This window comes from Nematolebias whitei, chromosome 1 (genome assembly GCF_014905685.2).
Source record: "Nematolebias whitei isolate Nwh7 chromosome 1, NemWhi1, whole genome shotgun sequence".
Taxonomy (NCBI): domain Eukaryota; kingdom Metazoa; phylum Chordata; class Actinopteri; order Cyprinodontiformes; family Rivulidae; genus Nematolebias; species Nematolebias whitei.
Genome location: NC_056498.1, coordinates 66,660,690 through 66,687,619, shown reverse-complemented (window position 1 = coordinate 66,687,619; position 26,930 = coordinate 66,660,690). Strand labels below are relative to the sequence as shown.

The 26,930-nt window shown below is 38.7% G+C and overlaps 1 protein-coding gene across 13 annotated transcripts in view; it reads left to right on the top strand.

Moving 5' to 3' along the window:
• Positions 1–1,390: 1,390 nt before the first annotated feature.
• camk2g2 (calcium/calmodulin-dependent protein kinase (CaM kinase) II gamma 2) overlaps positions 1,391–26,930 on the top strand; it is an 89,410-nt gene continuing 63,870 nt past the window's right edge. For all 13 annotated transcript variants that reach the window (XM_037680203.1, XM_037680197.1, XM_037680156.1 and 10 more), the window contains exons 1-2: positions 1,391–1,562; positions 3,063–3,157. In XM_037680203.1, coding sequence (XP_037536131.1) covers positions 1,498–1,562; positions 3,063–3,157 — 160 coding nt within the window. In that variant the 5' untranslated portion in view covers positions 1,391–1,497. The remainder of the gene's footprint in view (positions 1,563–3,062; positions 3,158–26,930) is intronic.

Genomic DNA, 26,930 nt, shown 5'->3' with positions numbered 1-26,930 from the left:
CAAACATGTAACAACTTAATATCCTGATGCATGCTCAATAATCCCGGTAGAAAAATCTAAAAAAATTAAATCTGGTCCTCTGGACATAAAAAAAACAAACAAAAACAAACAAACAAACAAAAAAACTTAACAACTTAATGATTTTTACTCAATAAATTAGAGACATTTTTTTCCCTTTGATTCCAGATGTCATTCTGAATTTCAGCAACATATTTTATGCTCTTTACATTTTGTATGTTTGTAATAATACATTCTTGATTTTTTTTTTTTGCTGAATTTGTTTGCATGTACAACTGTACATGAGCTCTTTGACATTAATTGTGTTTTCATGCTGGACATTCAGTCTACAATCGTCATCAAGAGACTTTTTATCATTCAGTAGGTCTAACCCTACCTACATCAGCAATGGCATCTCATGGTTTAAAAAAATATAATTTTTAATTGATTTTTACAGATAGTCTCATTGAGTCACGATAACTCATTTTCAAGAAAGGCCTGTTTAGGGAGCAGATGGTGGAGGTTAAGGGCCTTGCACAAGGGCCCAGACTGGGACGAATGAGGGTGGAGGCAGGTGTGGGTGTTTCACCTTTTCCACCCACTATTTTGATGTTGACGGTACTGGGAGTTGAACATGTGACTTTTTGTGTTCAGGAGAAGAGACACTTTTACTGGGCTCCTTACAACTCGTATTCTCAGGGAGGGCTAAAACTCAAACTTGATCATTCTTGATGAAAACTCCTTATTTTGTATGCAGTTTATAAGCTTCATAAGTCTTTTTACTTTTTGAAATATAGTTAGAAAAAAACAATCTTACCAACATGCACACTTTTGAATTTCGTAGTGCTGAGAAGGCTTTCATATATATATATATATATATATATAAACTCATTTCTGCCACCATGAAGGTAAAATAAACAAACAAATAAATAGATAAATAAATGAAATAAAAATCCACTAAGTCACGATTATAAGATACTGATTTTAAGATACTATCACAAAATTATGACAACATCTCCAAAGTTCTGATTTTATATTTTGTAGTTATGGTGTTGAATTTCATCATTATGTAACACTATTTAAAAACATGATTTAAATTTGTCAAAGTTGTGACTTTGCACCCATTAATTGTGAGATGCTAAGTGACAATGTTGAGAAATTTTGGAATTTTGACTCGAGTAATTCGTTATTTTTATTCAAGCGTCAAAAATGTCCTTCCATTTTTTTTTTAAAACGGTTTTGCCTAAATCTTTTTGATCCTACTAAAATAATTTGATTATTAATGCTTAATAATAAAGTGCGTGCCTTATCCTCTGACAGAGTGACGCATCTTACTTTTAGAGGATCTTCGTTACTACTGCTCTCTGTCTCTGCCCCTCCTCCTTCTACTCCACGCTCCTCTCTCGAGCTTCTCTCTTCAGCTTCAGCCCCTCTTTTGAAGCGTGCGCGAGGCGACGGGCACTGAAGCGCGAGGCGGTTCTCCCCGTCACTTCAGTCAACATGGCCACACTTGTAACCTCGACCAGATTCACAGACGAGTATCAGCTGTACGAGGAACTCGGAAAGTAAGCGTCCTTTCAACACACCGCCGCCTCTGCTGCTTCTCTTGTTGCATTCAGCCTGCTCGTGTATTTGTGTCCGCCCGCGCGCGTGTGTTTGTGCACGTTTTTCTCTCCTTTCTGCTGCCATTGTATGCGTTTACTTCAAGTGTTGACGAGGCAGAAGTGTAGCTGTCAGAACCCCCTCCCAGCAAAAAAGCAGGGAAGGGTCGTGCAACAGTAAGCTGTCGGGTTAGCTCTGCGGAGGCTTGGGTTTAATCCCGTGGGTGGATTTTAAAGGTGCATCACGCCATTTGCTTCTCTTTAATTTAAAGGTGCTTCACGCACACCTATAACAGACCAAGGTGTGCGTCTGTGCAGGTTGCACACCTTTGAAATCTCGTTGATCCACACGTCGTGGCACCTCCACGGTCCTGCTCGGCCACAAAAAAATAAATAATATAAGGTTTTGCTGCAAGAAGATTGAGGGGTCTGAAATTTTCCACGTGAAAGGACGTCTGGAGGACTGCAACTATTCTAGCTGCAAAGCTACTTTGTGACTTGTCCGTGCGTGTGAGGCTAATAAAGCTGCTCCATACAGACAGGAGTTTAAAGGAGGTGTCTGCAAAAAAAACAAAGCAACTCAAAAAACGCAGCAGACTCTTTACATAACCTCCCTGCCTCTCCTGGAAGCTCAGTCCTCGCCTCCTTCTACAGGTGTGCAGTGGAGAGCATCCTGTGCTCCATCAATGTGTGGCATGGAGGCTGCACAGCTGCAGAAAGAAAAGCTTTGCAGAGAGTGGTGAAGGCTGCACAGAAGACTGTTGGAGTCAGTCTCCCCACCATCACAGACATTTACACCTCCAGATGTAGGAAGAGAGCTGGCCATCTGCATCATGAAGGACCCCACTCACCCAGCGCACACACACTTTTTGCCCCGTTCCCCTCAGGAAAGAGGTTAAGGAGCATTAAGTGTAGAACCACTAGACTGAGGAACAGCTTCTACCCTGGCTCATGAAGCTCTAACCAGGATAATCACTGTGGAAAACATAATCACATCATGTTGCTGCTGATCTGTTTCACGCTGCTGCTGATCTGTTTCACGCTGCTGTGTTCATTCGTGCTCATCTGCTCACACAGACTCATGTTCATGCTGCTGTTCTTATTGTTTTTTTAGTGCTTAGCGTATTTTTAGTTAATGCTTTTCTTAGTTCATATCTTAGATCTTATCACTGTTTTTCTTTTACATTTTATTGTTGGATGTAACTGGGACCCTGCGTACAAAATTTTCTTCCACCCCATGTGGTGCACATGACAAATAAAGAAACTCTGACTCTGTCATGCACCAGTAGACAGGACCCATCTCCAAACTCAGAGTATTAGATTATTTTAATTATGCATGTGACTTTGTTCGCCCCCCTCCTTATTTAGCAGGATGTGATTCATGCATGTCTTCAGTTGTAAGTTCAAATGTTCCAAGTGCTCCCACTGATCTGTCTTCCCCGTTGTCAATCTCTCCTGCTCCAGGGGTGCCTTTTCCGTTGTTCGCCGATGCGTCAAGAAGTCCACGGGGCAGGAGTATGCTGCCAAAATTATCAACACAAAAAAGCTGACGACCAGAGGTGAGTGTGGCAGATCATCATCGTGGCTGTGTGGCTCTGTAGAGGTGGAAGTTTTTGTGAGCTGGTCAGTGGGAGCAGCAAGTCAGGCGTCCTATCCCGTCATGTTCTTGCCAGTGGAGATTCCTAGAAAGCTGAAGGCCGCTTGGCACAGCTGAGCCGCTGCACTTTAGTTCTTACCGAGAGATTTAGTGGGGTTTGGCTCCTGTCTGCAACCATTTGTGGTTTTGTGCTTCCAACTCGAGCTTCAAATGGTCGCAACTGTTTCTGCAGCTTGTAGTCGAAAGACAGTTTTGAAATCTGTTCGTTCCAATTTCCTTTGATGGGAAGACAAGATGACCAGACAGGTTTAGACAAGCAGTTCAGGTTGTTCAGTCTTGCATATTTGTTGGCTCAACTTTTTTATGAAGTGCTTAAACACCAGAGATTTCTCGTTGTTCCTCTTTTATGTCGTCTACAGATGTTGCACTGTTAGTTTTTGACATCACCGAGTTAAGCACAACCAATAAAGTATTGTTTTATTTGGTGTCTACTTAAGAACTATTTATTATTTATTGAAACATTTCTTCTTGCATCTTTTCAGACGCCACCCAATGAAACTTTTATACCGTTTTTATTGCAAGCATTTGTTGAAGGAATGCCTATTGCCCACTGTCTTCTGTCTTAAACAAAGATCTTATAATTAAAAAAAGTTGATGTTATAGCAGTTTGAGTCAAACTTTGTAAATTATGTTATGTGCAATCTCATGCTAGATGTGTTAGCTCTCAGAATATGTGTTGAGAATGACTCTCTGCTACTACCACACCCAATGTTAGCTCAATATCTGCAACAATGACTGAATTATTGCCACTTGTGAATTTTCTAAGGTTTCTTAGCTGTGGCAGCCATCTTGAATTAGCTTGACTCCAAAGATAAATCCGTTATAAATTTACATCCAACAATTTTAAATAGGTTCAGTGGTTCATGAGATATTTTGCTGACAGTCTGCTTGACTCCAACAGTTAATGTCAACGTTGTCAGCAAAGATTCCTCGTAATGAGTTGTGCTCAAAGTATGTGTTGGGGAAGGTGCACACTAAATTAAAAACCGGCATCTCCAAACAAGGCTCTGCAGGCAGAAGCAATGTCGCTACAGAAAAGTGGATGTGGCGAATACACACATGCACACACACATTTCTGTGTGTGTGTCTCTGGACTTGTAGTGATGTTTCTCACTTGTTTCTTCAGAGAGTCCATGTTTAGCTCAAACAAATATGTTTCTACCATATATGGGGGCCGAGATGGTGTAGAGGCAGGGCAGCCGGCTTGGGACCCGAAAGTCCCAGGTTCGATCCCCAGTCACTGCACATCACGTGGCGTCTCTGGGCAGCACGTCTCATCCCCAAAATGTCCCCCGGGCGCTTTCAATAGCTGCCCACTGCACCACCTGGTGGTGGATGGGTTAAATGCAGAGACTAATTTCGCCATTGTATGGAAACATACAGTGCTGACATTGTGATGACATTATTATTATTATTATAATGTGTGATTACTGGTAGCACTGAACCTCATGTTCAAATACCACCTCCTGTGTTTTGGTATGTATGGCAGATTTGTTGTCTGTTAGTTGAGCAGTATGCGTCTTAGCGAATCTGCCATATCCAAGTATATGTCTATTTTTTTTCTTCTGTGGGTTGTTTTGGTCGTTATATGTGTCTGTGTTTAGGCCTGTCACGATAAAAAATTTTGCTGGGCGATTAATTGTCTCAGAAATTATTGCGATAAATGATAATATTGTTTGAAATTTGACAATAATTAGTCATTATTGTCAAATTTAAGAAGAAATGTTTTCTATCTTAATTAGTTTTTAGTGTAGTACCTTTATTCGACCACCGGATGGCAGTATAAGACTGTTTGAACTGAAGGATGGATAGTGAGGGAGCGAGCAGCGTGGCTCTTTAAGAAAAATGGGAGGGAGGCACTTTGGAGCTTTGACAAAATGGATGTTTATTCCCAAGGTTGGCCTGTTCGCTCGTAACTTAGCTTCTCAGCTTAGCTGCTTTTAACGATCCAAAAATGCGATTTTAGACGGTTAAAACTGATTTTAAAGAGAAAAGAGAAAGGGAGGGGTCAGTGAAGAGCACCGGAGTTGAGCCGTGTCTTCAGTAGAAAGAGAGACACGAAAAAACGATAAAGCCGATAAATGAAAACGAGGTTGATAATTTTCATTCATCATGCGGCTAATTAATTTATTGTTTATTGCGACAGGCCTATTTGTGTTAGCACATGTATTCCACTGCGCCTCCTCATGTCTTGGTGCGTGCATCGAGTCGGTCCCGGTAAACGTCAGCGCAGCTCTGCTGAAGGTTGAGCGATGATGCGAGCTGCAGATCGGGGCCGGTTCTGGACTGACTGGGCGGCCTTTGTCTCAGGAGAGACCAGCTGAATTGCTCAGTTTCTACCACCCATACAATTCACTTTTCTTTTTAGGATGTTGTCTCTTTTCTCTTAAGCCCCCTTTCTCATTTTTGCAAACAAATGATTGATTTTGAGCAAAGATCCTAAAATCTTTGTTCACCAGTCGATTAGATGGTGTGTGTGTGTGTGTGTGTGTGTGTGTGTGTGTGTGTGTGTGTGTGTGTGTGTGTGTGTGTGTGTGTGTAAATGTGTTGTCCAAATCTTGTAACCCGGCAACAGCAAGAGTAAAACTCTTCAACCCATAGGCTATCTGGCTGAGAAACCAATTTCTTTCTGGCTGTATGTATCAGTTTGTTGTGGTCACAGACATCACAAAACACACAAACAGATGACAACTCTTCTTATTTGCAACCCATAGTTGCATTGCACACTCCCACCCCCCCCCCCACCCCCCGCCACAGCCTTGCTGTTGTCTAATAACATCTTACGCGGTCTGTGTGTACAGTTTCACAATCTAAAATGCAAGTAGACATGAGTCTGTCCTTCAGAGCACATTGGCCTTAATCAAAACTGAAATGTGCTGCTAGTGCTTTTTTCTTCTCACCAGTGTGCATTAGTTTGATGCACACCACATTAATACTATACCACTGCATCTAAGAATACTTCCTGTTTACTGCAGCTTTTTCTGTAAGTGATTAATATTGTTGTTTTGTTAAAAAATACTCAGTTTATTTAATATTTAAAATAGTTGTATGTTCAGTAGGAACTCACTGAAGGGCTTTTTAACAGCTCATATTGGTCCAGTCCTTTTCTACTTTTTACTTTTTGTTGCTGCTTCTTCTTTTTCTTCTTCTTCATACTCTTCTTCTTGTTCTTCTTACTCTTATTCTTATTATTTAGCGCCTGTCAAAAGTTGGACGTATTGCAGTATAACCTCCATCTGTAAATCCATAAACATTCTTTTGTATTGGCCATAACTTAAGATAATTTAAAGAAACTTGATTCAGTTATCCATCATCACTAGTGCCATGTACTCTTCATCACCCCAACTCCAAGGTGAAGGTCACAAATGAAGGCCAAAGTTAAAACAAGGGCTTTGCTTGTCTGGACTACAATGTCTGCTCCACTCAAGATAGTTTAATAAAAACTTGATCTGAATTGTACTATCACCAGACAGCTTGTGGCGTAATGTTTTAATCACCTCAGCTCTAAAGCCAAGGTCACAAACTAAGGTCAAAAGTTAAACAATGACTTTGCTTGTCCAGGCCATTGCTACATTCTGTATTACTGTACAAGTTTGTCGATGAGCGCATAATGTGCTGTATGTGGCACCCTTGTTTTTAAACGAGTTTGTTGCTGAAGCTTAGAGTACTTTGGGTTTGCGTTGTTTTAGAATAAACATTCAAGCAAGTATTTTTTTTTTTCATCTGCGTTTTGTTGCGCGGCAATTTTCCACTGTCTGAGACAGCTACAAACAGAAACTTCCTTTCTAAGCCTCTGTTGCTTTAATGTTGCCTTAGATGAAGCGTTGGGAGATGCAAGTGGAACCGTTGTGACAATCAGTAAAATATTCCGCCTGCACAGAAGTGGTGCTACCTATAGTTGAAAGTGAAATGCCTAATCTAAAACCTGGTTAACCTTTATTTATACAGGTTAGTCCCATTGAGCCTCGGGGACTCATTTACAAGAGAGACCTGATTTTAACTAAAGAGCGATGACAACAGTGGACAACAAAGACAACAGTAGACAATCAGAAAATAAAGCATACTAATTGAGAAGAACAAGTGGTTCTTGAGGAACCACTTTTCTACAAGAAAATGGTATTAAAAAACAAAACAAAAAAACATCTAGATTGTAAGGCAGTGTAGAAAACTAAAAACAGGAACATGTCTGCAATGGTTTTTGCCATGAACTTAGCAGATGTTTGAAGCCAATTAGAGAGGTCAAGGTTGAGAGCTTCAGATCTTTTTGCAAGATATTCCAGGATACAGGAGCAGAGTAGGAGAAGGTTCTTTTGCCTTCAGTCTGTACTGAGGGAACACTGCAGGTAATAATGTCCTTAGAGTGCACGCTGTAGCTGCACTCACGCAGAGACATGTAGGAGGAGATTTATAAAGGCAACAGACCAAGAAGTGATTTAAAGATGAAAATGTACCAGTGAGAGAGTCTGTGTGAAGTTAATGGTGACCATTTAACCAGTGAATACAGGGTGCAACAATGGGTACGTTAGTTACAGCCAGTTATGAATCTCAGTGCACCATAATAGACAGCTTCCAACATCTGCAGGATGCTTATAGGGGCGTTCATGTAAATGATGTCACCGTAATCAATGGGGGGAAGGAAAGTCACAGTTATAAGGTGTTTCCTAGCATTCAGAGTTAAACAGGATCTATTTCTGAAAAAGAAACCCAGTTTAACTTTCAGTTTCTTAACCAAGTTTTCCACATGGAGCTTAAAAGAGAGATGCGAAACGACCAAGATACCCAAATATTTGTAGGAATCGACAAACTCAATAAGGGCACCATTCGAGGATAAAATCGAAGGAAGAACTGCTGGGACTGACTTCCTGTTTGAAAACAGCATCCCTTTGGTTTTGTCTGTGTTTAGGACAAGTTTGAGGTGGAACAAATATGACTGGATGATGTCAAAAGTGGATTGCAAAAGCTGGAAAATTGTAGCAACTATTTTAGCTCGACACTAAACAACTGTATTGTCAGCATAGAAATGTAAAGATGCATCAGGGATGATCTGACCTACATTACCTATTAGGATTGTGAAGAGGGTGGGACTGAAGACTGAGCCTTGAGGTACACCATCGTTAACCGTTAAATAACTGGAAGAAGTATCATTTTGTTAAGCTGGGCCAAACCATTTAACAGAAGTTTAACTTTGATGTGTAGACCAAATCACACACTACACAAAAAATATTGAGCTGAATTAAACTAATCTTTTCACTTCATTATCAATAACATTATGAGACAACTGTCAGTCATAACAATTGTCCATGCACTTTCCAATCATTTGGATAGTTATTTCAGTCTGGAGGCATAATTGTAGCGACAATCCAGTGCTTCAGAAATGAGCAATATTACAATGTGACACTAAATCAAAATAAGTGCTGTAGCCAAGGAAAAAACAGCCATAATAAAAAAAAACGTCTGAAATTATATGAATTTGCGTTTTCCCTGTGCACAGAAAGGCACGTTAACGCAGCCCTGATGCTAGCAGCACTGCAATAGCTGAATGTTTACCATGTCACTCATTAGATCATTTTCCAGCTGCTCATGTTTATGAGCTCTATGTCACTGTTTGCAAACACTGATCATATATCGCAGTGGCTTTCTTAGTTTGCTGTCTGGGGAAGTTCAGGATATTGTCTGTACTTAAGAGGGTTTTGTGGTGAACGCTGGTGGGATTAAACCCTATTCTGAAACTCAGGGAAGGCTCATTGCCGGTGAGGTCAGGGATTAAGGCTGGGTCATGCGCATGCATGTGCACAGCCATTCACGCGAACAAATAATATACAGTGAGTTTATCTGGCATTTTAAAATGCTCATAGTATTTTTTTTTTTTTTCAGAGAGCAGTTTCTCCTGTTAGAATATTTCACTGGTCAGAGTCAGTCTCCTGTAGTTACAGTTTGTCAAGCTGTGTTGTAATGTTCTTCTACTCCAGCCTCACAGCACACATTTTCTTGGCTGTTTTAGATGGTAGTAAATACTTTTGCCTTTTAAACCTTTATGCTTGTACCAAAAAAATTTGACCGCCACCCATTTGACCTTTTGAACACTCCCACTCTTACCTGAATGGCAAAACATTAAACATGACTGCAACCACAAGTAAAGAATTAGGAGTATAGGAAGATAATATTATTATGAATTAAAAACTGTTTCAACAAGGATACTTGTGATCTATCAAAGAATATGCCGACCAATGATTCACATTTCCTGATATGCTTTCAAAAGAAAACCTTGATATTGGGTTGGACATAAAGGTGGGATTTGTCAGAGAATTCAGGAAAATAAAGACTTGATTGCCAACAAAGTTAAGTCAGGTCATCTGGATGGTTTCTTTTTTTGTTGTTGTTGAGACTTTGCGTCCTTCCTCCAAAGGACTCCATTAGTCCAAGGAGCCACAACAAACTCAGTCCCACAAGCAGCACACTCGCATAGTGGGCCAATCAGTTTGCTGGTGATAGGATGGTTTCTGGGGCCCACGCTCTCCCCCGTCGACCCCTCTGAGTCAGCCATAGCCAGAGTGGTTCCGAACATGAGTTTGAACCACTCAGACATGAGTTTGTCCTCGGACTGATGAATTCCTTTGGATGAAAGACGAAAAGTCTCAACAAAAAACAAACGTCCAGAAGCCCTGACTGAATTTTGTTGGATTTTCTACTTGGATTATTGCACATGAGCTTTGATGTTTCAAACCACTTTGGCTATGGCTACCTCAGAGGAGTTGACAGGGAAGAAGGTGAGCCCCAGAAACCATCTTATCAAACTGGATGGCCCATTATGCGAGTGTGTTACTTATGAGACCGAGTTTGTTGTGTCTCCTTTTTGACTGATGAAGCCCTTTGGATGAAAATAAAAGGAACCATCCAGATGATCTGACTGAACTTTGTTGGATTTTTGACCTGGATTATTGAACATGAACTTTGGTGAAAACTTGAGTGGACATTCTAAAACAGAGAAGTTTGTACAAACGGTTTAAGTTTTAGTTGCAGCTGAAAATTTGTATACAGACGATGTAAAGTCCCCTCATGAAGCCCATGATGTATGTGAACACAGTTGATTAGGGTACAATTCAGTTTTTGGAGTCAACTTAAAAAAAAAAAAAATTAATTTAGTTTTTGAACAGACTTCTTTTACTGCAAATACACATGTTCATTAAACATTAGGCTGACGAGCCTTGTTGTCCGCTCACAATTCAAACAAAATGTGATGTTTTTTGTTTTAGCTTATTTTCTGTTTTCAAGATATTTGATTTGAGCAAATTTCAACAATGAAAATTCAAGTTTGCACTGAGGGCACAGTTGAGCGGAGGTTTAAATCAAAATACACACAATAATATTATCATTATCGAGGTTGATGAGCCAACGTCAGGCCTTTATTCACAATCCTACACAAAAAAGTTTTTTTTTTATCAAATGTTTGCTGGACACTATAGTTGCACAGACTGTGCTAAATGCTAAAGATGCTAAATGGCCCATTTAGCCTATTGTTTGTCATCATATACTTCAACAATCATGTCAACACACCACTTAACAGCTTGCCGAACATAAGATACTGTATGTGTGACCAAACCAAGAGGATTTCCTACTGCATCACGTACATGACCTCTATAGATCACACATGTCAAATTTAAGGCCTCCAGGCTCATTTCAGCCTGTGTTACTGTTATATATGACGTGTTACTGTTATATATGACCTGTAAGACTGTATTTTAAATGGCCCAGAAGTGACTTACAGGCTTGGCTTTGCCATCCATCCGTCCGTCCGTCCGTCCGTCCGTCCGTCCATACGTCCGTCCGTCCGTCCGTCCGTCCGTCCGTCCATCCATCATCTTTACCCGCTTATTCCATTTTGGGTCACGGGGGTCGCCGGTGCCCATGTCCAGCAATCACTGTGCGAGGAGCGGGGGACACCCTGGACAGGTCTCCAGTCCATCACAGGGCCACATGGAGACAAACGAGACAAACAACCATTCACTCTCTCACTCACACCTAGGGACAATTTAGAGTTACCAATCAGCCTAACGTGCATGTTTTTGGTCTGTGGGAGGAAACCGGAGCACCCGGAGAAAACCCACGCATGCACGGAGAGAACATGCAAACTCCACCCAGAAAGGCCCCCAGACCGGGGTTTGAACCAAGGACCTGCTCGCTGAGAGGCAGCATCTACCAGTTGCGCCACCGTGCTGCCTGCTTGGCTTTGCATATTTTCCTTTTGCTGTTTATTTCTCATAATTTCAAGGTAGAGGAAACCAGATTAAAACCATAGAGAGCAGAAGTCAAGAAGAGTTAGCAAATAGTTAATTCTGGTTATATGTTGATATCTTGTTTAAGACTGTAAAACAGAGTAATCTTAATCTCATTTCAGTCATTTTAACAAAAAAAGGCAATAAACCTGCGAACACTCTGCCAGTTCTTTCAGTTGGTTCAAATGAACAAAAAACATAATCGTTAAGCAAAAAGCAAATAGAGCATCTCTAATGTTTTTTGATATTCAAATAAAGCTTTGAGGCTCAGTACGGTGGCTATAGTCTAAAAATACTAATTTACTGGTACAATGTTAAAAGACTGAGCTGTGTAGGATCATAAAGCTAAAATCCAATAGTGATAAGAAATGAAACTGCGATCTGAGCATCTTGGAGTATGGCCGTCAGCCACCTAATGTTCAACTAGTGTTTTATTTATTTTGTCTCGAGAACTCATAGTATCAGATAACCCTGAGAGCTTTATAACCTCTTTACAAGCTTTGTAGTTTTAAAACCATCCATCAAGGACTCAGCTGCAGTTTGACAGAACAAATATTTCACAATGTGTCACAGTTGCTTTCATCAGCACTTCAGCTGTGGGAAAATACGCATTCTTACTTTTCTAAATCATTGCACTGGCAACGAATTTCCGAGCTTTCAAAAACGTGTTGTGCCAAGTGTCTGTTGCATTTTTAGTTGTAGAATTCAAATTTATTTCTGAATGAGTCCTGTTTGTTCTTATCTGATGTGGTGACTGTGATTGATCAGATCTCTGTGGTAACAAAATTGATTTGATTTGTGGGGGAAAAAAATATTGTTGGAGTTGTGGAACAGGTCGAAAGGAATGCGTGGTTTGATTTCCACATCTGTGAAAACTCTGAACAGTAGTTGGTAGAGGTAGGTTCCAAGTGCTGGAAGTTCAGTGGTGGCTGATATTTGTCCTCCATTCAGTTATTCGCCTGTAAGTTCTTAACAATTTTACAGGAAACTTATTGCAGCTGCATTTATATAAATATCCAAACGAGACTGATTGAAACATTCTTTTTAACATAATTTAATTATGTCGCATGGCCCCATCAGACACCATTTGTACTGATAAAAAAAAAAATCAATATTTAGGAGCTAAGGTTTGTTTGACAACAAGGTGATCCCTCACCTATCGTGGAGGTTACGTTCCAGAGATCCCCACGATAGGTGAAAATCCGCAAAGTAGCGGCATTGTATTTATTTTATTATTTATATATATTAAGGCTATTAACCCTTCCCACACTCCTACAAACCTTTCCTTCTCTCATATTGATCTTTTCCGGTAATAAATTTAGCGCAGGACCCGAAATTTTAACCACACACAGAGCACATTCAAGTTTTATTTTGAAAAGACTGGTGGGAGTCAGCACACGTCAATGGAAACGTGGTGAACTGACAGGCAGGAACCACTCTCTTATAAACACTTCATATGCTCTTAAACAGTTTGGCGATGAAGATAATGACAACGAGATGAATGCACAATACTGCACAACACTGTATAAAAAAACAGGTTTAAAAAATCCTCGATACAGTGAAGCCTCAAGAGGTGAACCGCGATATAGCAAGGGATGACTGTAGTAATAAAGGTAAATATTTTGTTGTGATGTAGTTTATAGGTCCCAGCATATCAACTGTAGCTTCTATTAATTGAGTGCACATCATATTAAAATGTCAGAAGACACAAATCCAGCCTCAGGCACAGATGCCGCTAACGCAATTGGCTATCACATCTTGCAACATTCTAGCACTTGGGCTACCTCACTGCTCTGCCCTTTTTGTCCCCTGTCATGGAGCGAAGAGGGAAATGGGAAATATCATCTATCCTTCCATTCATCCAGCCGTCCATCTTGTGAGCTGGATATCTTGAAAAATAAGTGAGGTTCTGACTTCCATTTTGGTGGGTTCCTGCATCTAGGTGTAAGAAAAGTTGGGTTGCCACGTCAAAATCCAAGATGGCCACCACCATATATGTTTATATGTAAACTGATCACCCCGATCATTTGAGGGAACTAAGCTTTCTAATTTTTGTATTGCTTAAAAGTATAGTTTCCTCAAAAGATTGGTGTGGCAGAAGACAAACCAAGACCACCACAGACCACCCCCTAGCTCCGCCATTGTGCCTAGTGGTGAATAAAATTCAGTGGTGGGCCATGCATTTGACACCGAGGCCTTCAATTCTGTCCTGCCTGAATTTATCCATTTCTTAACACTGTCGTTATGATACCACGGCTACAGAAACTGTTATTAATACACAGAAACACAGAACAAGTGTTTTAGCACTGACCAGTACGATCTCTGATCACCCAGTCAAACAATGTGAAAATGCTGACGTTGTCTAATGCCTGCTAGAAGGCCCTGGCGTTGCCAACTCAAAATCTGATTGGTCGAAGTAACAGTTTCATTGCCATTTCTTTTAACCTGCAGGCGCCTGCACTGTTGCTTCTGAAAGCCTCGAGACAGATTTATTTGACCCTAGCTACACATTCATTGAACCTTTATTTATACAGGTTAGTGTCACTGAGCCTTGAAATATTATTGGATAAATCTCTATGTAAACATATACAACTGGAAGCTGCACAACCAGGAAAAAAATCTATGAAATGTAGAGAACATACATGTCAAAATAATATTCATCCATCCATCCATTATCTTTACCTGATTCTTTCTTTTCGGGTCGCAGGGGTCACTGGTGCCCATGTCCAGCCATCACTGTGTGAGAGGCGGGGTACACCTTGGACAGGTCTCCAGTCCATCACAGGGACACATGGAGACAAACGAGACAACCATTCACTCTCTCACTCTTACCTAGAGACAATTTAGAGTTACCAGTCAGCCTAACATGCATGTTTTTGGTCTGTGGGAGGAAACCAGATTACCTGGAGAAAACTCACGCATGCACGGAGAGAACATGCAAACACCACCCAGAAAAGCCCCCGGACTGTGATTTGAACCAGGGTAATCGTCTCACTGAGAGATAGCAGCTCTACCAGTTGCGCCACCTTGCTGCCATAATAATATTAATACATAGAAAATATACTAAAATGTAAGTTAGTGACTCTGATTGTGTTTAGGCCAGCAGAGAAGGCTTTGCTGGCCCTGACGGTCCACCACTGATAAAATTGCTCCCTTTGCTTGTCAGGATCCATCACTCTGTGCTGCCTCAGACAAGCAAAAACAGAAAATTATAATCCAGAAAAACACTCATCTTGTAAACTAAAAACATTCACTGTTCAAATTCCTCAGCAGCAGGGGGCATTGACATAATGCTTGTTGATATAAAATATGTTCAGATGCTGTGATGAATAGGTAAATGGTTCAAAAATGCACAGAATGCAAGAAACTAGATACACAATGCAGAAGTAAACATTGTCATGAATTGCAGAAGTGAATATGTCGCATTTTAAATAGCTAATCAAAACTATCAAAATGACCATACACCTATTAAAGTTCAAGTCAGTTCAGGTTAAAAGTACTTTATTAATTCCAAAGGGAAATTAAATGTAACTCATCATGCTGGTTTCAGGATGTTGTAAAAAGTAAGAAGTTGTAAACCACCACAAATTTCTTTAGATTTTGCTTAAAAAGCTATAATTTTTGTGATGTTTTAAATTGGTTCACCTAGCTATCTTTCAACGTAACCAGCGTCAATAAAAAACTTGGATAGACTTTCAACAAGCCTCGAGAATTTCTGCTAAAGGATTAAATTATTATTTGTGCTGATGTTCAATGTTTTTATGTTATGAGTGCTTAGTGTATAATTAGTTGATGTTTTTCTTAGTTCATATCTTAGATGTTATTACTGTTTTTCTTATACATTTTATTGTTGGATGTAACTGGGACCTTGTGTACATAATTTCGCTCCACCACATGTACCACATGAGGTGCGAATGACAATAAAGAATCTCTGACTCTGACTCTGACTGATTATGGCTCAAGACTTGGCACAATATATTTTATGTTTTCCTGTTAAATAATTTTTTTCCATGTCAACTCGTTGTAACACCAAAGAAACTTTGTTCTGCTCCATCTCAACACTGTACGTAGTATTTAGTTTTCTCTCAAAATCTTTATCATGCATTTTGTTGAATTGTGACGTGGGGGGTATTTTTGTTCGCTGGCGTTAGGTAAAGATGTGACTGAGGGAGAAGATGAGAACGAGGGAGAGGTTGGCGGCAGTCGTCCTACTGTTGAATTATTGAGGTGCATGGCTGCATTCCTCTTACAGAGCAGAAACAAGAGCTTAAGATTAGATCCTCATGATGCTTTTCATAACTTCTGTTCCTCATCTGATTTCCTTTCATCTTTATTATTTCTCCCTTATTCTCCATCCCTTCTCTCTCCTCTCTATGTTGTCTCCTCTTTCTTTCTTCATTTAGTCATCTTCTGCCCTCTCCTTTCCCTGCAGAGCAGCAGCATCACAGACCACGCAGGCATGCATGTGTGTGCGTTTAGTTTTCAGGCTTTTGGTGGGCTTTTGGTGTGCTCGCTGCAGGCTGATTGGCGAGGGGCAGATAAACGTAGCAGTGCTGTGTGGTGAATGTTTAATGGGACAACTGTGAATATTTGATGAGAAAGAGAGAATGAGGGAGTTGTATATGGAAACGGAAAGCTGAAGATACAGAGACAGAGTGAGGGTTGCACTCTCCAAAGCAGGAATAGTTGATGGTTATAGTCTTACTACAGCGTGCAAACTTCTCTTCTATATCAGAGCTTTGATTCAAAGAGTGTTGCTCTGCCGTTTTCCTTTTGACAACTCTCTTGGGCTCATCATTAATCTCCCTGTAAAATCCTACATGCACAAATGGTATATAAGGAGGATCATATTTAGAAAGAATGTATATTATAATTCTCTGAATAAAATGGGCATCAATAGGTCACAGCTGTACAAGTATTGAAAATCTGTATCACCTACACAACTAAAATGGGTGCATCTTTAATATTGCTATATGGTCAGTGTCATGGCTAATGCATCACAAATATTATCATTCTTGGGTTCTTTTAAATTCCTAATCCTGTCTGCAACTTTACAAATATTAGTTTGCAATGTAAAATTTTTACAAAGTCTTGTAGAGTGATCCATCCATCCATCATCTTTATCCACTTCTTCCTTTTTGGATCACAGGGGTCACTGGTGCCCATGTCCAGCCAACACTGTGCGAAAAGTGGGGGACACTCTAGACAGGTTGCAAGTCCATTACAGGGACACATAGAGACAAACGAGACAACCTTTCACCTCTCACTCACACCTGGGGACAATTTGAAGTTACCAGTCAGTTTAACATGCATGTTTTTGGTCTGTGGGAGGAAACCAGAGTACCTGGAGAAAATCCACGCATGCACGGAGAGAACATGCAAACTCCACCCAGAAAGGCCCCCGGCCTGGATTTAAATTGTGGCGACCTGCTTGCTGAGAGGCAGCAATTCTACCAACCGCGCCACCGTGTGAAACTGTTTTTTTTTTTATTAACCTTCTTTATTTTATTTTTATTCTTCAAAAGAACAGATTTTGAGTTCAGTTTTGTCTGAAGTCTCTTTCTTTTAAAATGGTTTGTCTCCCCAGTCTTGCCCACCATGTCTTACATGATCTTATTAATGGCTTTAAGTCAAATTTGAGATTTGATGCAACTCGTTGCTTTGTTTAATTAGATGATTTTAAAAATAAAGCTGCATTATATTAATCTAAAAACACTTGATTGGTTTCTATCAACTTTGAACAAATTGAATGAAAGGGATAAACGGGTTAAAGATAATGGATGGATGGATGGATGGATAGATTGATGGATGGATGGATGAATGGCTGTTGGTCCTAAAACTGACACTTGGTTTGGATTACATGAGAGTCTCTAAGGTGAGCTTGCATTGGTCTCCATCTCTGTGTCCATTTTTTTTATGAGTTCCTGACTCACTGAGTCAGGAAGAATAATGGCTACTAAAATGTCATATTGTAAAATAGAAATTAATAAAATCTTCAAATTGATATAGCATAAGCTGTGGTTGAATAATCTGTATGTCTTAATGTATGTGAGATGGGTGCTGTAATTAAACTTAATATGCGAGTCATTCAACAACAGTAGAATAATGCTGTTTCCAAAATGAAGAGCCATTTTCATAAAGATTGTTTATTGCAGCAGTTGGGAGCAGGAGATTGCAATAAACCAGGCTACACACCTGGGAGAGACAGCCAGCAATAATGTGATTGTGTCAGACCGGGTTTGGTTCTCTGTGAGCTGAAAACAAAGTTCTCTCACTCTGGCTTCCCTCATATGCATACAATTTATACATTATTTCTCTTTATTGCTTGTTTTATCTTTTTACTGTCCTGCCTTCAAAAAATGTGCTTTGCCAAGTTTCACATGCCCCAAAATTACTACTGGTAATAAAAGTACAGTATTCCTATGACAAAAGCAAAAATAAATGAACAATAAATCAATCACAAAATTTTGTCAACTCAAAACAAATGTTTCATTTCAAAGCTGTGAACAGTGGCATACTAGTCAATACTCCTGTTCTAGTCTTAGTTTTGGTATGGTATGGTATGGTATATAGTTTATTCATTTTAAAAAAGTACAAAACAATTCCATAACAATATAAAAAAAAGATACAAAAGATTTAAAATGAAAGGCAGCAGAAAGAAGAAAAAATCTTATTATATCTGCCCCTTTTTTCAAACAATTATTTCAGACATAATAATCTTCAAGTAACAGAACAAAATGAATAACTTTCTAATTTATCTAATTCTAATACAAAACACACACTAAGCTACTTCATATATACTTTTTTAACAATTCAGTTTTGATCTTTTTCTTAAATGTGCACATTGACTTGGCATTTTTCACATCACTCTCTAGACCCTTCCACAATCCAACTCCTTGGATTGAGATAGACCTTCCCTTCAGACTAGTTCTGAATTTTGGTTTGACAAATATCTCTATCCCCTTAAGATTGTAACAACTTTGTCTTTTAACAAAATTTCTTTGGATATTTAATGGTAATGTGTGATTTTGAGCCCTATACATAATTGATAAAATACTATAATCTACCAAATCATGGAACTTTAATAACTTCAGTTGATAAAATAATGTGCTTGATGGGTGACAGTAATGCTTTCTGGTGATGATTCTTACAGCTCTTTTCTGTAAAATAAAAATAGGTTTTGTAAATGTTTTACATGCTTTCCCCCAAACATCAATGCAATAGATTAAATGTGGAACAATGATTGTGCTATACAACATGTACAGAGCTTTATCATTTAATAATTCCCTGACTTTGTATAGTACTGCAATAGATTTAGATATTTTTGTTCTTACAGAATTTATGTGATTTTTCCATGTTAGCTGTTCATCAATGATTACACCCAAAAATTTCATCTCATTAACTCTACAAATCTCAACACCCTCAATTTTAAATGGATCATCAACAGTTCTCTTTTTGTTGCTAAATATCATGTATTTAGTTTTATCTAAATTTAATGATAATTTATTAAGTTTAAACCAAGTTTGTATTTTATCAAATTCTGTCTTCATCAGTTCCAACATCCGTTTTACATCTTTACCCAAACAGAAAAATGTGGTGTCATCTGCAAAAAGGACACATTTGAGGAGTCCTGATACATTCACTAAGTCATTCACATATAAAATAAATAACTTTGGTCCAAGTACAGAGCCTTGAGGAACTCCACAAGAGATATTGCACAGGTCAGATTTTACACCATTTATTTGTACAAACTGTTTCCTATCTTTTAAATAGCTAGATACCCAGTGTAATGCTGGTCCTCTTATACCATATTTATTTAATTTTTCAAGGAGAATAGTGTGGTCAATAGTATCGAATGCTTTTTTTAAATCAACAAAAATACTAACACAATACTGTTTTTGATCGACAGCAGTAGTTATTCATTCCATTATTTCCATGAGAGCCATTGATGTAGAGTTTTTTGCTCTAAACCCATACTGACTGCTACTTAGAATGTTTTGTTTAGTAATAAATTTATCTAATCTGGTCACAAACAGTTTTTCTAGTATTTTTGAGAATTGTGGTAATAAGGATATTGGTCTATAATTGTTGAACACACATTTATCACCATTTTTAAAGAGAGGAACTACCTTTGCTACTTTCATATTGTCTGGAAATATTCCTTTTGAAAATGATAAATTACAAATATATGTAAACGGCTCGATAACATAACTCATTATGTCCTTTACAAACATCATATCCATGTCCACCCAGTCTTTTGATCTTTTATCTGTAAGATTTTTTACTACATTCATTATTTCTTCTTTGTCAGTTCCATTAAGAAAAATACTGCTGTCACAACTTATAACTGAATGGTTCACATTATTGTCTACTTTTGGTATTTTAGCTGCAAGGCTTGATCCAACGTTCACAAAATGATGATTAAACCCATTTACAATTTCATTTTCATCATGGATTTCATTGTCATCCTTCAAAAAATATTGTGAAATACCTGTTTTTGCTTTATGACTTTTCAGAACACTATTTATTACACGCCATGTAGCTTTCATATCACCAGATTGATGAAGCCCTTTGGATGGAGGGTGAAATGTCTCTCAACAAAAAAAGGAACTGTCCAGATGACCTGACTGAACATTGTTGGTTATTCTTAGTTTTATTACACTTATAAAATACATATCTATGGGATGTAGATCAGGATTTTGTGATGGCAACTCCAGAACATTGACTTTGTTGTCTGTAAGCCACTTTGTAACTAATTTGGCAGTATATTTGTCATTTTCCATTAAGACCCATTTGCATCCAAGCTTAAATTTCCTGGCTGATGTTTTGATATGTTGCTTCAGTCTTTCCACACAATGTTCTTTCCTCATGAAACTATTTATTTTGTGAAGCACACCAGTTCCTGTTAAAAACACAAATCAAAACACATCCCCACAACATGATGTGTCCACCCCAGCACTTCACAGATGGGACGACATTCTCAGTCTTACAAGCCCACCTTTTTCCTCCAAATGTACCGATGGTCATTATGGTCAAACTGTTTAATTTCAGCATCATCATCAGACCACAATCCTTACCTCCAAATATTCAGGTCCCTTTGTCCCTGTGTGCATTTGCAAACTAATCAGTTTTTTTAATGCTGCTTTCCTCACTGTGTGGTTTTCAGCCCATGTCAATACGACTTGTTTCACTGTGGATAATTATACTCTTTTATCAACCTTAGCCAGCATCTTTACAAGGCCTTTTACTTTTGTTTTGGGGTTGACATGTGGTCCAAAACATAATGGTAACACAGAACTGGTCTCCTTCCTGAAGGGTTTGATGGCAAGACATTCCAATGGTTTTTATACTTGTAAATAATTGTTTGAACAGATGAAGGTGGCACCTTCAGAAATGTGGAAATTGTACCCAAGGATGAACCAGAGTTATGGAAATCAACAATTCTATTCCTGATATCTTGGCCGATTTATTTTTCCCACGATGTCACATAAAGATACAGTGTGCTTGAGTTGTTCCCAAAAATACATCCACAGGTGTGCCTCCAGTTAACTCAGATTTGGTCAATTAACTTAAGAAAAGCGTCCAAAGCCATGACATTATCAACTGGGCTTTTCCAAATTGCTTAAAATCATAGTAATCTTAGTTTATGTGTATGATTTTGAAGAAAGTAAAACAAAATTGTCTTAATTTGGGGATTTAGGCAAATCGAAATAATATTGGGAATTTCCTGATGCATGCTCAATAATCCAGGTAGAAAAATCAAAAAAAGTTAAATCTGGTCCTCTGGACATTGGGAATTATAACTGACCTAAAACATGAAAGGTTTAGTCTAATTTAATATTGGTGAGAAAAAAAAATGGTTGTCTGCTTATATGGTGTATCCAAACATCTGGTTTCAACTGTATTACATATATGGAAAGATATATAAAAAAAGTTGCAAGCTGTTTTATAATTATGACCTTGCAAAGTGTCACATTAGGTTCCTGAAAAAAGTACTGATTTTTCTTACTGAAGCCAAAAAATGGTGTTTTAAGCAACATAGCATACTCCTAAATGATTGCATTTTGACAGACTGAACTGTAACAACGTTAGTTGGTAAGATTATAAATAGGACTGAACCACTAATATCCCATTACAAACTAAACAAGATGGTCAGCCCTTGTTAATATGGGTGATATAGACCTATGCTGCATTTCAGTTTTTAACATGCATTCAAGATTCATGGATTAAAAAACACTATTTATCTCACCAGCAGATCCAAGGCAGACTGAACACAACTCAAAGTTGGTGTTAAAATAACTTAAGGTTCAAGGTTCTTTATTGTCATTCGCATCATATGTGATACATGAAATGGAATGAAATTGTGCACAGTCCCAGTTACATCCAACAACAGCAAAAATATAAATTATAAAGGGAAACAGTAATAAGGATCTAAGATATAAACTTAGAACTAGCTGAACTAAGAAATACGCTAAACACTAATAGTGCAAAGCAATATGCCGAACAACAGCAGCGCAAACATGAGTCTGTGTGAGCAGATGAGTACGAATGAATACAGCAGCATGAAATAATCAGCAGCATGAGATCAGCAGCATGGATAATCAGCAGCACATATCAACAATCAAGTGGCAATACACAGTTTGTTTTCTCAGTCATCCAGGTATATAACAACAAAAAAGGTTGAATCATGTCATCTGGACTTCGTTTTTTTGTTAAAAAAGAAACGTTTCGCCCCTCATCCAAGAGGCTTCGTCAGTCTGAGGCCTAGCCATCTGGTATTACCCAGAAGCCACCCTGACTCTTGTGTTTCAAGCCTGCCTCAGATACCCCTGAAGTCTGGCCTTTTCACTAATGGTTTCAAAAACACACAGTTTGTTTTCTCAGTCTTCCAGGTATATAACAACAAAAAAGGTTGAATCATGTCATCTGGACTTCGTTTTTTTTGTTAAAAAAGAAACGTTTCGCCCCTCATCCAAGAGGCTTCGTCAGTCTGAGGCCTAGCCATCTGGTATTACCCAGAAGCCACCCTGACTCTTGTGTTTCAAGCCTGCCTCAGATACCCCTGAAGTCTGGCCTTTTCACTAATGGTTTCAAAAACACTTCTTGGATGAGGGGCGAAACGTTTCTTTTTTAACAAAAAAAACGAAGTCCAGATGACAAGTGGCAATACATTAATTTTTTTTCACAGTGATAATCCTGATTAGGCATTTATGAGTCTTAGCTTCAGGGTAAAAGCGACACTTAATGCTCTGCAACCTTCTGCCTGAGGGGAACAGGACAAAACGTGTGTGTGCTGGATGAGTGAGGTCCTTCATGATGCAGGTGGCCCAGGTTAACTGAGTCAATATTCACCAAAATAATTAAAGACACATTCTCACACACAGACACTCTTCATGTTCACTACATGTTTGTATATTAAAAACCCTGGAATAATCAGCAGCAAAGACAAAGTTCTCAGAGCTCACCTCAGCCATGTGGCCAGCTGAATGTGCTGCTGCCATCGAACAGGCCAGACAGAAAGGGGAAAATCAGATGAAAAACAAGCTCTCTTGGTGCTTTTCTGGCGTCTCTCTTGAATGGAAAGTGGCAGTGGTTTGTCTGAAAAATGGCTAGAATTTTCTGTAAGTGATTTATTGAAAAAAGCTTAACTGCAAGGTTGGCAAAAAGGAAAAGTTGTAAGTGAATCTTCAGCTTAACAGATTTATCCACAGCTCCAGAAGTCATATGTGGGCAGAGCAATGAGACGAGGGGGAAAGGCGACAAACAAACCTTGGCACAGTTGTACAGAGAAAACAGATTCTATAACACAGCATCAGTCTATAATAGTACAAATAAAATACTTGTTATAGCGCACAGACAATAAATCTGTCTCTAAACATAGTCATACACACAGTTGTTGTCAGTGACATATATTTGTTGACTTTCTTTTTTCAAAATTCATTAAAATGTAAATAATAATGCTGGCTAACTAAACTGCCAACCTTAAATGAACTGAGTAATAAAACCATGGTGGTCTTTAAAAAGGTCATAATAAACGTGGGAAGCATTTGGAGCATTGGGAATAGCAAAAAAAAGAAAAGTTAAATAAACTTGAAAGTATTTCTGGGATGACCCATAGCGGGAGGTTTGAATGTTTTAGCCACTTGGTGCCCTCTGTGTTTGCCAAGTAGCAGATATTTGTACATATTTTTCTGAACGCTACTATTTTTGCTTCACTTAACCTCTTTCACATCACTCTTTTGCTGTGTTTTTTCCTCTCTCAGTATTCCTCTTTGAAATAAATATTTCCATTCCTTAAACCACTCGAACATTGTCAATTGAAATTAAAATACAAAGGGACTGGCTTGTTGATCTGTTTCAGTATTTGTTTACCTTTTGTTATCTTAATTTCCACTGTAGGTTTTGTGTGTAGCATTGCTCTTTTCCCAAGAGGAGAATGACTGACCAGGGATCAACAGACACACTCACCACTACTACTTCACTACTACACCGTTTTCTTTTCGTTCCCTCTCTGTGATTTATTTGATGTTAACAAATCTTGCCTGCCGGCTTTTGGCCAAGTGAAAATCTTTTGATAATTTCCACTTACATCTGCTCTGCAGCTCTAACAACCATTTTGTAGTACTACAGTGAAGGGTTCAGTAGTTTGCGCAGCCGCATTGTTTGGTTGAAGTGCGTTCTCCTACAAACTGGCACATTATCAGCTCAGTCGGTGCGTTTGTGGGTGCTTCCAAGGTTACAATCAAAAGAGGCCATCACAATAAAAGTGCTCACTATGGAAGTCCCATTCAGGGCCTGTTGCCTTGGCATAGTTTTGTGCCTAAGTGAGCAACACAAGGTTTTTAAATGCTGAAGTATTATGTTTAAAATGCTCCCACAACCTCAGTAAAGTCCGTGCTTATTGAATAAATACAATGATCATTTTGAATGACCACATTCACTTGTGTAAGATTATTCAGCTTAGCTGGTTAAAATTAAATTAATTTATGAACATATTTATTTCAGTATGCACAGTCTTCTAACCACTTTCCACAGCATTGTCTTCAGTTGTTTTTATAGAGCTTGGCTTCACACAAAGAATTGAAATATTTTATAATCAATGCTCCATTTTTTATTGTTGATGACTAGAGTCCCAACATTTCATTTCAGTAAAAGTTCCCCCTCTCTGCCCAATAATTAGTTAAAATCTATTTATATATTTCCACAAATAATGTAATTTTTTTTGTTTAGCCAGAAGCCTTGCAGCCTCACCTCCTTCTACAGGTGTGCAGTGGAGAGCATCCTGTGCTCCAGCATCAACGTGTGGCATGGAGGCTGCACAGCTGCAGAAAGAAAAGCTTTGCAGAGAGTGGTGAAGGCTGCACAGAAGACTGTTGGAGTCAGTACCATCACAGACATCTACACCTCCAGATGCAGGAAGAGAGCCACCTGCATCATGAAGGACCCCACTCACCCAGCACACACACTTTTTGCCACACTCCCCTCAGGCAGGAGGTTGAGGAGCATTAAGTGTAGAACCACTAAACTGAGGAACAGCTTCTACCCTGAGGCTTTTAGACTCGTGAATCCCTAATCAGGATAATCACTGTGAAAAATCAATGTAATGCCACTTGATTGTTAATATATGCTGCTGACTATCCATGCTGCTGATCTCATGCTGCTGATCTCATGCTGCTGATTTGTTTCATGCTGCTGTGTTCATTTGTACTCATCTGCTCACACAGACTCATGTTCGCTGTTTGGTATATTGCTTTTATGCTACTAGTGCTTAGCTTATTTTTAATTAACATTTTTCTTATTTAATATATTAGATCTTATTACTGTTTTTCTTTCACAATTTATACTTTTGTTGGATGTAACTGGGACCCTGTGTACACGGTTTCGTTCCACCACATGTACCACATATGATGCGAATGACATTAAAGAAACCTTGACATTGAGCATCCTTGGGGGTGGCTTTAGCCCCTGTGTTGGGATGTCATCATCCAGTTGGAGAAATGGTGATTCAAGGGAGGGCTGGTATGAATGGGCAAGCATGGTTAATCCCTTTGGAACATTTACACTAAACATTTAAAAGATAAGCAAATTACTGTCAAATGTTTAACATTTTGTTAAAACATAGAACAGCATCAATAACAAAGAGTCACAAAAAATATGAAAAGGTAATTCTTTGAAATAGGCTATTTTTTTTTTTGTTACAGCCCAAACAACAAATTATTATTTTAATTGTTTTGGGTTTGAGTGATTAACAGGTGTTAGGCCACACCAGTTTGATTGTCTGCTCATCTTGGCTAACTGTTCAGCCAAAGCGCATGCACGTAATGCGACGTGCCCTTTGTGCATGGGTTTGCAGACCATACGCTATGATCCTGACTGCAGTTTGAGCAGTGGCAAGTGTTAGTATAAGTATGATGGATTTTTTTTTCACTTTCTCTTTTTTTATAGTAATGCTTTTGTAGAAAAAATCTGGAAGTAAAGAGGCTGGAAAAACACAGACCAAGATTCATTCTGACAAGTGGAAAACTGTTGCTTTTGTTTTACTTGGTTTTGGTTTCAGTGTAAGGCTGAGCTAATAAAAACTGAATTTATGGAGGAGTACAGCAATTGGGGTTTGTGGATTTAGCGTCTGTAATTTAGACAGCAGGGATTCTCTGGTGTTATTTTCCCCTCAAACAGTAGCTTAGATGTGTACAGAGCAAGACCTCATCCAAAATACACTTAACTTCACTGAATTAGGATTAGCTTCATTTTAGTTTTTTGCATCTCAGAAAAGTTATCGGTGAGAGCTGTTTAAGTAAGGTTTACACATTTTAAATCGTATCACAGATTAATCTTTCCAGTAACGGCTGTTATTATTGCAGATATTAACCTGTTTCAATGTGATTATATCAAGAAGTTTGTTACAAATCAGTATCATGTATTATAGTTAGAACAGGTATTGCCATCCGGTTTAGAATTGAACATTTGCTGATTATCCATGCTGCTGATCTCTTGCCTTTAAGTTGCTATATTTCTCCCCATCTGCTCACAACAGACTCATGTTCAGGCTGCTGTTTAATACACCACCGTATTATATCACATTATTAAACTTTAGCGTATATCTTAGATCCTTGTATACTGTTTCTTTTTGTAATAATTTATATTTTTGCAATTTTTGGGTGTAACTGGGACCTTGAGTACACAATTTTGTTCCACCTCATGTACCACATGTGATGCAAATGACAATAACGAGCCTTGAACCTTGATTTTTCTGTGTGAGACTTTTGCCACTCTTATTTGTCGTGGTAAGAAAAGGGACTTTTTTTTTTAAACAATTTTTTTTATTTCTCAGATGAGATGCTTCTGTTGCAAAAATGTAATCAATAGAATTTTAAAATGTACTTGATAGCCCACCTACCTAAT